The sequence below is a fragment of the Protopterus annectens genome, chromosome 8.part0 (assembly GCF_019279795.1).
Source record: "Protopterus annectens isolate FY-2018-M chromosome 8.part0, PAN1.0, whole genome shotgun sequence".
Taxonomy (NCBI): Eukaryota; Metazoa; Chordata; order Ceratodontiformes; family Protopteridae; genus Protopterus; species Protopterus annectens.
The window spans coordinates 1,606,772,689-1,606,784,935 of record NC_056741.1 but is presented as its reverse complement, the minus strand read 5'-3'; the positions used below and the strand labels follow the sequence as shown (position 1 = coordinate 1,606,784,935).

The 12,247-nt window shown below is 40.2% G+C and overlaps 1 protein-coding gene across 5 annotated transcripts in view; it reads left to right on the top strand.

Moving 5' to 3' along the window:
- CADM1 (cell adhesion molecule 1) overlaps positions 1-12,247 on the top strand; it is a 1,905,513-nt gene that overhangs the window by 1,294,562 nt on the left and 598,704 nt on the right. For all 5 annotated transcript variants that reach the window (XM_044081147.1, XM_044081146.1, XM_044081145.1 and 2 more), the window contains one exon: positions 80-232. In XM_044081147.1, coding sequence (XP_043937082.1) covers positions 80-232 — 153 coding nt within the window. The remainder of the gene's footprint in view (positions 1-79; positions 233-12,247) is intronic.

Sequence of the window (12,247 nt, the reverse complement as noted above, 5' to 3'; positions counted from 1 at the left end):
AATGCTGTTACTTTCATCAGTTTATACAAATCTCTGCTACATTCATGCTTGGACTGTAAAAAATTTTATTTTTTTCCAGCTTTGAAAGACAGCAGATTTCAGCTAGTAAATTTCTCAAATAGTGAGCTTCGAGTCCTGTTCTCAAACGTTTCATTGTTGGATGAGGGGAGATATTTTTGCCAGCTGTATACTGATCCACCTCAGGAGGTGTTTTCCACAATTACAGTACTTGGTGAGTATTGCATTCAGCACTATTTAAAGTAAAACGTTAGCATTTATGTTTCAAATGTTGAGTTCAGTAGTGTTTACACTACAATCAAGAGAATGTTTGCCTCTGTAAGACTGTTTTTCATTGTGTTAAGAGCTGCCAGGTTAGAATCAGATGTTGAATTTCAGTTCAGCAGTTGTACTTACAACCTTAGTATAGAGAATAGGTGCATCTGTGCGAGTATGTGTTGCATCTTGCTGTCTGTTAGTTGTACAGGAGTGTTTGCGGGCCTGAAGCAGGTCTACAGCATCATCTGCAGTTATAACACTGGAGTGTGCAGATGATAAAAATAAAACACTGTAAGATACAATACTACCTGAATATCATTCTCTGCAGAGAACCTGTGCCTCACATTTTTTAACTCGTCACTTACTAGACTCCCCCCTGTGTGTGGAATATGTGACACAAAGCTTTCATTAATTTGTCACGAGACCCAAAAAAAAAAAAAAAAAACAGGGCATCTGCTCACACGCAGCCTGTAAACTTTTAATATATACCTTGTAGCCTGTTGGATTTAACATTCTTGTATCATTTGAGATCAGTTATCGGTGATTCCATGCTTTCAGCTTCTGCACTGGAAAAGCCTTCGATCCTGCCTTGTCTGTAAACAAGAGCAGTAGCCTAATAGGCCTTCGTATCTGCTACATATAAGACCTTACACAAGTGCCCCATCATCTTCCATGTGTTCCATCTACCCCAGAATTGTTTTGATGTACACACCGACCGCATATCTGCTGGATTTATTCCCCAAATATCCTATTTGTGTTAACAATGTCGACAATGAAGTGCTTTAAGCTGGAGTAATATCCTCCCCTGTTTAGCTGCTATTCATGTATTTCCCTTCCCTGTCCATCTTTAATTTAGAAGTCTGTACCATTTCTGTGACCTTGTTTGCCTTTTCACATTCCCAAATCTGGCTGTTAGCCATGTCCAGCAGCAGCAACTTTTCCATAAACATTCCATTTAAATTAGCAGCATGCAGCACTCAGAGTTGTGCTGCTTGACTATAATATAGTTCAGACATTATCACCATGCATTTGAATCCCATTGAAGCCCTCCTGTCAGTGTTTATGAATCTGATATGTAGTTTGAGCAACTCCAGATAGGGTGCCCAACTGAGTAGGCTGCACCCGAATAGCACTAAGCTGTGCAGCTGGAGCCTGTTCACATTAAAGAACCATTGCTGTTTTTGGTGTGAATGAATGCAAACTAGCAAGTGAAGGGAGCTACTGCCCTTAATGAAGTGAATGACTTGTGGGTAGTAGCTGTGTCCACAATTTGTGGGAGTTATCTTTGAATCAGTACAACACAGTGTCCCTTAATAAAGAGGGGCTCTGTGATTAGTAGAGGCATAAGTTCCATAGATCTCAACCTCAGACTACAGCACTCTCATTGGGCTTGAAAGTACTGTTGCCACACTGTTGAGAATCTGTTTAGCCAAGAAGCAGCAATTAACTAATAGCATTTCCCATGCATACTGTGTAAGGCTGCATAAGGTGCCCTTGCACACCACACCAAAGTTTTTGGTAATTGCTGAATAGTTTGACTCATGCCAATAGTTCGTCTTCCGGATTTTTCCTATTAGAGGTCACCACAGAGGAACATTGGTTCGCAGAATGATTGGTAGTGGAGTTTTACATTGTCTAGTTGCCAGCCTTCCACAGAAGGTGCACACACTCACACCTAGGGCCAATTTAGTGTCCAATCTACCTGCAGCATATTTTGGAAAGTGGGAGGAAACTTGAGCACCTGTAGGAAACCCATGTGAACACACAGAGAACATCCAGACACCACATAGAAGGTACCCCAGCCGAGGATTGAAAAGGAGAACCTCTTGCTATGAGGTGACAGGGTTACCCACTGCACCACTGTGCTTTCCAGACTCATGCTTATAGTGTTTAGAATAAATGAAGCCATACGAGATGTACTAGTACCGTAATGAAAGAAAATGCATAAATGACAGATGAAAATAAACTATAAAGCAGATTGTTAAAACATCAGGAGCCTTTTGGTTTTCAGGTTGCAGTTTAGATGATTTGTAATATGATGTGCTAAAATGAATAGATGTAGCTTCTTTAAATAAATTAATATCTAAGTCGACATTTGTTTTTGTAAGGAAGGTAGTATTACCATATAATACAGTAGAATTTTGTAGTTTCCCCTTTCAGAGATGGTCATCCTTCAGAAGGCCAGCTGCCACATCAAGACAATCCTCGACATTTGTTAGTCTATACCATGTCCCACCATGCCCCACTTGCAGAAGAAAGGAAGGAAATACTTGTACTTGGCCATCATGAGAAAGGAGAACCAAAGGCCACCAATCTGAGATCTTTCAGATTTAAATAAGTTTGTAGTAGCTAAAAGATACAAATGGGCTGTACAGGTCCTAAAAGCCTGAGAGATGCATACCTGATCACTTTGGACTTAAAATATGCAAATATGTACATTCCTCTTCACAGCAGCCAGTTTTCCAGATTCAGAATGGAGTAGGATATCATCACCAGTTTACCTGCTTTAACATTTGGCTTTCTGGTATACCCAGGATTTTCATCAATTCCCTGGACTAGTTTTTGCTCAGTGTGTAATTAGGCAGGAGTGCATGTTTAACCATAGTTGAATGACTGTCTAATCTAGGTAACTTCATGTGGGAAACTGCAAGTGACTCCTCAGCTGATGGTGGATTGTTTTTTAGAACCTGCAGTTTCTTTTAGTTCTCACAAGTCAAGCCTCAACTCTAAGAAAATATATTTTTTAGAGCTATATTAGACACACAGAATTGTTTTCCAGGACAGGATTATACAACTTATGTTGGGCTCCTTGTGTTAATACTTTAAGCAAAGTCAGCTTACATTTTATCCTCCTTGTAAATGATTCAAAAAAGCCAAGCAGCATGTGAGAAAAGTACAAGCAGAGCATTAAGAATCTTGGGTACCTAATGCCATGGTGTAGAGAGGTAAAGCCCAGCCAGTGCCATAGCGTAGAGAACTAAAGACCTAGATGCAGCCAAGCTATTGTCATGGGGTAGAGGGGTAAAGGCATAGGCACAGCCTAGCCAGTGCCATGTTGTAAGGATGTAAAGCCTTAGATGCAGTCCAGGTGACCTGGGTTTGATTAGCCGCTTGCACATCTGAGGTGCTGGGAGGTAGAAGTGGGTGTGCTGAAGGGAGATGTGGTCCATAGAGTGGAGTAGCTCTTGGAAAGAATAGATTAATGTAGGGTCGGTTATTAACAAAAAAAAAAAACTCTCTCCCAGGTAGAATCTGTTACCAGCATGACCTCTTATAATGCTCTTAGGTTCCACACCAGTCCCAGCCCTGAATCAGAGAAAGACAGGGGGGGGGGGGGGGGATCAGTTAAAGTAGGAATTGGCAGACCCAGTGATGGATGGGGACACTGGAATGGCTGGAAATTATGAATCAAGAAAGGGGGATGGGAAGTAATCTTTTTTTTTGGGGGGGGGGCTTCCAACTGTGTGGTAGTATTCACCATGCTTCTTACCAGCCATATTAAAAGGAGTTCTTAGTATTGTGGTAGTTGTATTTCATTCAACCTCGCACTTAATTTCCTCACTTTTGAACCAGAGCAGACTAAGTGCAAATACATGACTGTGTATCATTCAAAGCATGAGCAGTTTTGATTTTGAGGCCTGTGGTCTGATGAGCATACTGACATGAAATGAATGGTGGTTATCTGGCTAACTGTCTCATCATGTCAGTCAATGTTGAGAGTGTGAGCATTACATATTGTTACACAGTATCTTTGTGATGTACTATGTACAAGGGGAAGCACTCCTCCCTGCTCGGCAGGCTGGCCATAACTGTTTGAGAACTTAGGTCTTCCAGCAATCTGTTTTCTTAGCTACCTAACTACTGTGACATACTTCTTGGCCATTCATATCTTAGCTTCTCACAAGTGTGTAATGGTGAAATGTGCACCATCAGACATCATGACATAGCAGCCAAAGATGGACCTTTTAGTATCCCATGTGAATGACCAGCGCATTCAATTCTGCATAAGATTATCTCAGCGCATTCATTTCTGCATCAGATTATCTCAAAGGAGATCAATATATACACCATTGCCTTCTTAAATAAATGACATCAAGGCCTCTATATTTTTCTGTCAACTGCATTCATCTCAGAAGCACATCTAAAGGCTAGAAGAGGGGAAAAAGTGGAATCCGAGACCAAGTGAGCAGTGTGCCAGTCATGTTTAAACTATTCAGCTATATCCTGCATGTCAGTAGTGAGCAGTGTGCCAGTCATGTTTATGCAGCTATGTCCTGCATGTCAGTGGTGAGCAGTGTGCCAGTTATGTTTATTCAGCTATGTCCTGCATGTCAGTGAACAGTGTGCCAGTCATGTTTAATCTATTCAGCTATATCCTGCATGTCGGTAGTGAGCAGTGTGCCAGTCATGTTTAATCTATTCAGCTATAATCCTGCATGTCAGTAGTGAACAGTGTGCCAGTCATGTTTGATCTGTTCAGCTATGTCTTGCATGTCAGTAGTGAGCAGTGTGTCAGTCATGTTTATTCAGCTATGTCTTGCATGTCAGTGAACAGTGTGCCAGTCATGTTTAATCTGTTCAGCTAAATCCTGCATGTCAGTAGTGAGCAGTGTGCCAGTCCTGTTTGTTCAGCTATATCCTGCATGTCAGTAATTAACAGTGTCCCAGTCATGTTTATTCAGCTATGTCCTGCATGTCAGTAGTGAGCAGTGTGCCAGTCATGTTTATTCAGCTATGTCCTGCATGTCAGTAGACTTACCTTTTCACAGTAAGCTCTTAACACAATAAAGGAGCAGAATGTTGTACAATATCATGAAGTGCCCCACGTATAAAGCCTGAAAGAGTACAGGATGGTCCCTGTCAGTCACTTATTTTGAGAGGGAGTGTTGTCTTGAAGGAGGCAAAACGGCCTGACTTTAGGAAATTGGATTTACCTGTTAGTTCTAAAATTTCTTATTTGTCTGTGAAGAAGGTCTTGAGTCGGGTGTCATTTTCAGTTCCTGCTGTGTGTCAAACTTTTTTCAGACAGAGTTTGACCTCTTTAACCCGCGGTAATGGTGCTGTTGTAACATTGTCGCCTCACAGTAAGACGTTGTCACGTTCGATTCTCAGCTAGAGCGTCTTCTGTGTGGAGGCATGCGTGAATGGGCGTGCCTTCGTTGAAGGTTGTGCGTCAGGGCTGGTAACTCGGCACGTAAAAATCCACTACCATACATTAGAGGACCGGAGTTCCTCTGTGACGACCCCTAACTGGGATAAGCTGAAAGACACAACATGTATTGAAGTACAGCTGTATGTCAGTTATGTTTATACTGCAGTTAAGGGACTTCTGGTTTGTCACTGAAAAAAATATTTTCTGCTTTTAACAGTCAAGCACACCTCAAGTCAGATAACTGTCTTGAAAGACCCTTCTCCATAAGAGCACTCAATTCTGTATTGCTAAGATGCAGGCATGAACAGAGAGAACCTTCTACCAATTTCCATAAATCATCTGGCAGTTTACCATAGAAGATTATAGTTATAAACTGCTAACAAGCTTCATCATTTAGGCATAGTTTTTAGTTCTGTTAGTCTGTCTTCACTTGCTGATTGACTCTGAGCTAGTCACTTGACTAGTGTACTGCTGTGTCAACACTGGAGAGAGACTTGTGCCTACTGGTCTTAGCCAGCTTAAAAAAATACATAATGGCAGGCATAGTGTCTCGAAGAATAAAGCCATACTTCATGCCTAAGGTGTTCTGTGAATGGTCTTGCAAGCCGTCTTGTTAGAGCTTTAATCTTCTTTTGAAAAGGTTGCTCACAGGATCCCATTAGACTGTTTGATATTACTGTGGAACTACAGCTGGGGTCTTGGATTGCTTTGCCACATTTCCTCTTGAAACTGATAAGACAGTTATCACTTGCTTCCTTGCAGTGTACCATAAGGCTCTGGTTTGGATCCTTTCTCCATCATACATTTACTCTCTCAGACATTAAGCTCCGGCTGTACTCAGTGGCATATCGCTTACTCAGAGGTGATCTCTGCCTGACTTACAAAGCCATGGCCAACTCAGAATTGGTAGACATGGTCCACCTAAAGAAATCCAAGTCACTGCGAGCCACGCGCTCTAGTGAGCTAAATCTCACCACAGCAATAAATAGAACATGCTGGAGGGATAGATTCCTGTCACAGAGACTCCCCATGCTTTGGAACAAAATTCCTAACTACATTAGGCAGAGCCCCTCACTAACACACTTCAAGAGAAGCCTTGACGAGTGGATGGGTAACAGAAAATACACACCTGGGATCACTTCATTGGCGCTGCTTGACAGAGGCTCAGTTAATCAATGGAGTGGCGAAAGCCGACACTCTGGCTAGGCTTATAAATGCCCTCAGGCAGATAGCCTAGTACCTACCTATGAGACTTGCATTACTGTTATGTTAATGATATGCAAATATACGTCTCTTTGTGCTGAATGTGTGTGTGGTCTGACAAAGTTGTTAGCAAATTAAGAATGCATTCATGATTGGATTATTCCTAAATGGCTGGAGATCAATACCTCCAAGGTGGTTTCCATGTCACTTTGTGGAACTTGTATGCACCAGTTTCTCCAATAATATCTGTAGTGGTGTCACTGAAATTCAAGGGAAAGGTATACGAGATAGGAGTAATTTACTGACGAGATAAAACTCTGAAGGGCTATTGTCAAGTCTGCATACTTCCATCTTAGAAACATTGCCCTTATTAAGCACGTTGTACTTTCTGCAGCCTTCCAGTGGTTGATACAATACCCTGATTTCCTCTCATGTCCTGTGCAAGAAGCAGCCATACTCAAAGCTTGATCTGCTGCCTGATAACAAAAGGGTATTTTATATGCCAACACATTAAGCAATGTTCTGCAGTTAATACTGGCTGCCTGCTACATTTATCTACAAAGTTTTAGACTTGCTTTAGTTAGCACTAAACAAGTTGGATCCCACTGCCTTTTGGAGCTGCTTGCCTGTTACCACCTAACTCAGTTCAACAATTCCCAGGCTGGATAAGTATAGTGGTTTCAAGGGTGCAGTTAGATGCTTCCAAACATCGTTCTTTCAAGGACTGCACCTTTGTAACTTATTACTTGCCTGGCTGATAACCATCAACATACATATACTTATTGACAACTTCTGCTTATTGACAACTTATTGAACTGTGGTGTAGTAAGTCAGTATTTAGTGCAAAGTCCTTAAGTCTCAAAATATTGAACCTTTACAGTGAAGAACTCAGAATACCTACTAATAGTGCATGTGCACTACATATCCAAACTATCCCAGTACTCAGCCAGGCAGCAAACAGTCTCTCACCCCTGTTAGTGTAGCTCAGAATCTAGTGTTAACATGGGTCCTGTGAAGGAGGGGGGATTAGCCCAGCTCTATACATGTTAGGGGAGTAGACATTTAGACTTAACCTTATTAACATGTCATAATTTTGACACTTTGGCACTGTATATTCATTATTGTAACTTTGTGTATTGCTATTAAGTAAGTTGACATAGACTCTATACATATAAGCCTATACACAAAAACGTGTGTGTGTAATATAGGTTTACTATCAAAATATCGACATTCATATACATTGAACGGTCAATATTCCGAAAATTACATCGTCCTGCTGCATGAATACGGAGTTAAAATGTCGACTCATTTGATTGACATCAACAGATTCGACATTTATATTGAAATTGAAATGTGATGGCAGTGTAGGTGCAAATGTATGTTAAACACCTACACTGTCATTCATGTTTTAGCAGGGGGGAAAACCCCCCCTGCACCCCCCTGTAGGGGGCTACACCCTCCACACCCCCTGCAAATTAATATTCTAACTCTGAGATCGCACTACAGTGAGGATAAGGATACATTTCCCAATCTGCAGTGTACCGTGACTCTACTCATAACATTGAGTTCATATCAGCGAATGCACACTTGCATTCGCTGATATGTAACCCTGATCTCCTAATGTTCTGCAACACAAAGTCAGCTAACGTTCGACTTTCTGCATTCAATGAACCAAAGTTCAAAAAATGTTGATGGTAAACTATATATATTTTATATATATATATATATATATATATATATATATATATATATATATATATGTGTGTGTGTGCGCATAAGGGTCTATATTATATGAACGAACGAAAATGCCATACCTCAAAGTGCTTCTTGTGGGATCGCAGTACAGTGAAGGTCAGAATATTGCCCTTTCCTCACAGTAGTACGATTTCTGAGCTGGTATATATATTTAGCGAGGGGTGGGGTGGGAGCGCAGCCCCCCACAATAAGAAGTTTGAGGTCCGGCATTTTCCTTCTTTAGAGCATTCGTTATTATAGTTATAAAAGGTAATTGGGAGATTTTACAATTTGATGCCAATGTAGGGACTAAAGTTGGTAAGAGTCAGAAATTTGTCTTTAGGAGAGCTCTATCAAAAATATTTTGGAAGGTGCAAAACATGAAAACAAAACTAACAAAGATTGGCAACTACAAATGTAATTCGTGTTCCTTTTGTCCATTCATTATGGAAACAGGAGGGAGAATTAGGGTCAATGGTAAGGGCATTAATGTCAAAGGACACTATAATTTTAATAGCGTCATTGTTTTATATATATATATATATATATATATATATATATATATATATATATATATACATGTATATATATATATATATATATATATATATATATATATATATATATATATATATATATATATATATATATATATGGCACAGTGTGATGAATGTCCTATATTCTATATAGGTAAAACTTGTAGAAGGTTTAAACTTAGAATTGTTGAGCATCTGGGTGATTTGAGACATTGGAGTACCATTGCCCTTTATAGACATGTTAAAGAAAATCAAGGTCATCGCTTTAAATTTTTAGTCATACAGCAGTTAGTAAAGGATGAACAATGTTGCATTTTAGATGTCCATTTAGATGTTATGGAGCGGAGATGGCAGTTGTATTTTAATGCCTCCCAGTATCCTGGCATCAATTAAACTATCAGTATTGCTAGTGTTTTAAAGCTTGATCAAATTTCAGGTTAGGTCTGGATTTTTATGGAAGGACAAACTGTCTTATGTTTATATTAGATTGTTTTATGGTTCGTAAGATGTCATAGTTTGGTTATATTTATTTTTATACTATGGATTTAATTCAATGTATGTAAAACAATATTTGCACATTATTTAATGCACTATAGGAGTTGAGGAATGTGGAAATTTATATCTTGGTGCATTGCTTTTAATAAAAATAAAAATGTTAATTGAATAATTGGGGTGGGTATTTTAATGGCTGGGTTTGGGTGGGACATTGTTCTGAGGAAGTCTCTGTAGTGGAGAAGAAAGTGCTAAACAACTGTGAATAAAGTGTGGTGATTTTATTGGAAGTGTTCCACTCTTGCTGACTTGAGTTTCTGTGGTTTGACTTACCTTTTGGAGTTTCATATAATATAGATCCTGTACATACCTACACACACTGTTTTAAATTGCTGTGGCCATAACACTTTTAAAGTACTATGTGGTTGCATAGATTAGACTGTCTTTTATAGAACCCCCCCCTCCAATGTACCCCAATGACATTTATTGTTTCATTCTCTGTAGAACATTTTGCTCAAAAAAGTATAGAAAGCTGCTTTGTTGCGTTCTTATTGCATGTGGGCTTCATTGTGACTGCCACAGCTTAGGGGTAACTCAACCCCTGAAGACCTCTGACTGCTGCTTGCTAATGACTGCCTTCAGTTGAATTATTTTTACATTACGAATCCCCTGCAATAATAATCCTGCTATTGGATATCTCTGTTTTGATGAATACCCTCACATAGCTGTGTTTTCACCTTATAATCTCTCTAATAATTTTTCTCACTTATTCTCGGCAGTCTCACCTTTTATTATTGCCTATGATTCTAACTGGTTACCAAAAAATAGATGCATGTAGTATGAAGTATATATGCACTGAAAAAGAAAGGGGGGGCATAATTTTTTCAGCAACTGCCTCTATCTTCTGGCCTCTGGAATTGCTGATCATTCATCTTCTCAGAAGTCTTGTGGTCATGTCCCACTGGATAGAAAAGCCTTTTCTGGGGATTTTGACTTGAGCCTTACCCATAGCTTGATATGCTAGGTTATGTCAAACAGTGGACATATAATGGCATTTCTAGGGAGCCACTACTGCTTACACAATGACATGCCCCTCATTTGCTTGCCCATCCTTACAGTGCACTGCCACCTCTGCCAGGGTCCCAAAATGACCACCAATGCTCATAACATGACTGCACATTTCTAGTCTATCCTGATATCCTTCTCCCCCCGGAAGAAGTGAAGAGGTACAACTTTGGTATTCTGCCCTTAAATTCTCTTACAGTGCTCATGCCACTTACCAAACCTTGGCCATCTGGGTCTCATTCAAGGCATAATCTGTCTGTACCATAAAGCTAGCAGGGGCAGATGTTAATAGGGTAAAGTGCAGTATCATGAGGGGACAGGAATGTAGTGTAGATCTAAAATGAAAAAGGAATGCAATATAGAACTAATATGAAATGGGGGAAGGCATGGATATGGCCCGTTACGAGTGTGCACCTGCTAAAGACAGTATTTCATTGATAAAGATGGTGGGGCACTGGAACACACAAACTAAAAAGAAGACAGACAGCAAATCATTAAAAGTTTTCAAGCGTGTTATCAGAAGATTTTTTTTTTTTTTTTTTGAAAAGGTAGCAACACAAGACATGATTCACTGGGTCAGCTCAGTCATGTAGAGGGGTGAACCTCGGCTACATATCTGCTGGGTACTGGGAGAAGATGGCTGTGGTAGGGGAAGGAACAGTCAGCATGCTTACCTCTCTCAAGGATGTGGGTTCAGGGTATGTGTCCTAGGAAGCGCACACTTCTTAGTCTGTGGTAGAGATTAGACATAAAAGCTTTTTCCATGATCAGTGGAGGGGCAATGAAGACTGTCACCTTGCGAAAACTGGTGAAGCTCCCTTGCACTGCTTCATTGCACACCCATTCCCTGAGCCTCTGCAGGTATGTGCAGAAAAACACTTGGATGTATAACTAATTCCTTGGATAGCTAACTGGATGAATGTGATTGCGATGCCATGAGTGACTCTTGCCTGATTACAGAGTTAGTGGGCAGAGTTGCAAGTGATTTTTCAGTAGGTCTGCATGTTCCCTTGGCATTTTCATATGCAACATTAGAAGACTGGGAAAACACATAATTCTGTCTCAAAACTGAGTTATGTAACTTAGACCAGGAACCAGAGAGAAACAAACCAACAAATGAAATAACACCTCGGTGTCACAATATGTCACAGTAACGCAGCAACTGGTCGTCAGTGAAGCAGTAAATGCCATAGATGTTAAACCTAAAAAACACTTGTCATAATAACCAGGAGGACTTATAGGTGAAACAGCAGCTCAAACTGAAGATGAAAAGCTAGCTAAAAGGCTGAATGATGTCTGAAGTAGAAAAATAACACAACCAGAAAAATTAATATATTTATTAATCTAAGCTTAGTTCTGGCTCTACAAGGTAAACTGAGACTTTATCAGAGGCAAAATTAATCAACATCCATTCCTTAAATGATATTAACCTTCTCATTGGCACTCTTCAAGAAAAATCTTGATGATTGGATGGGAAATAGAAAATTCACCCCGGGGATCACCTCTGTGGCTCTGCTCGAAAGGGGCACAGGGAAATAATTTTCTTGGGTGGTGAAAGCCAGTGTACCTTTTTGGCTAGGCTTTTATAGGCCCTAGAGCCAATAGGCCTAGTACCTACCTATGAACCTATTAAGACCTGTGGCACCCATGCACTGTCCCAATAATCAAGGAGCCTCAATACTCACCACTAGCATCAGTGAGGGGCATCCACACTAGGAGGATAACAAATACACACAGTAAAGTAGAATTTCCCTTAAGAGCACACAGAGATCACAGTCAGTCTGGGTCT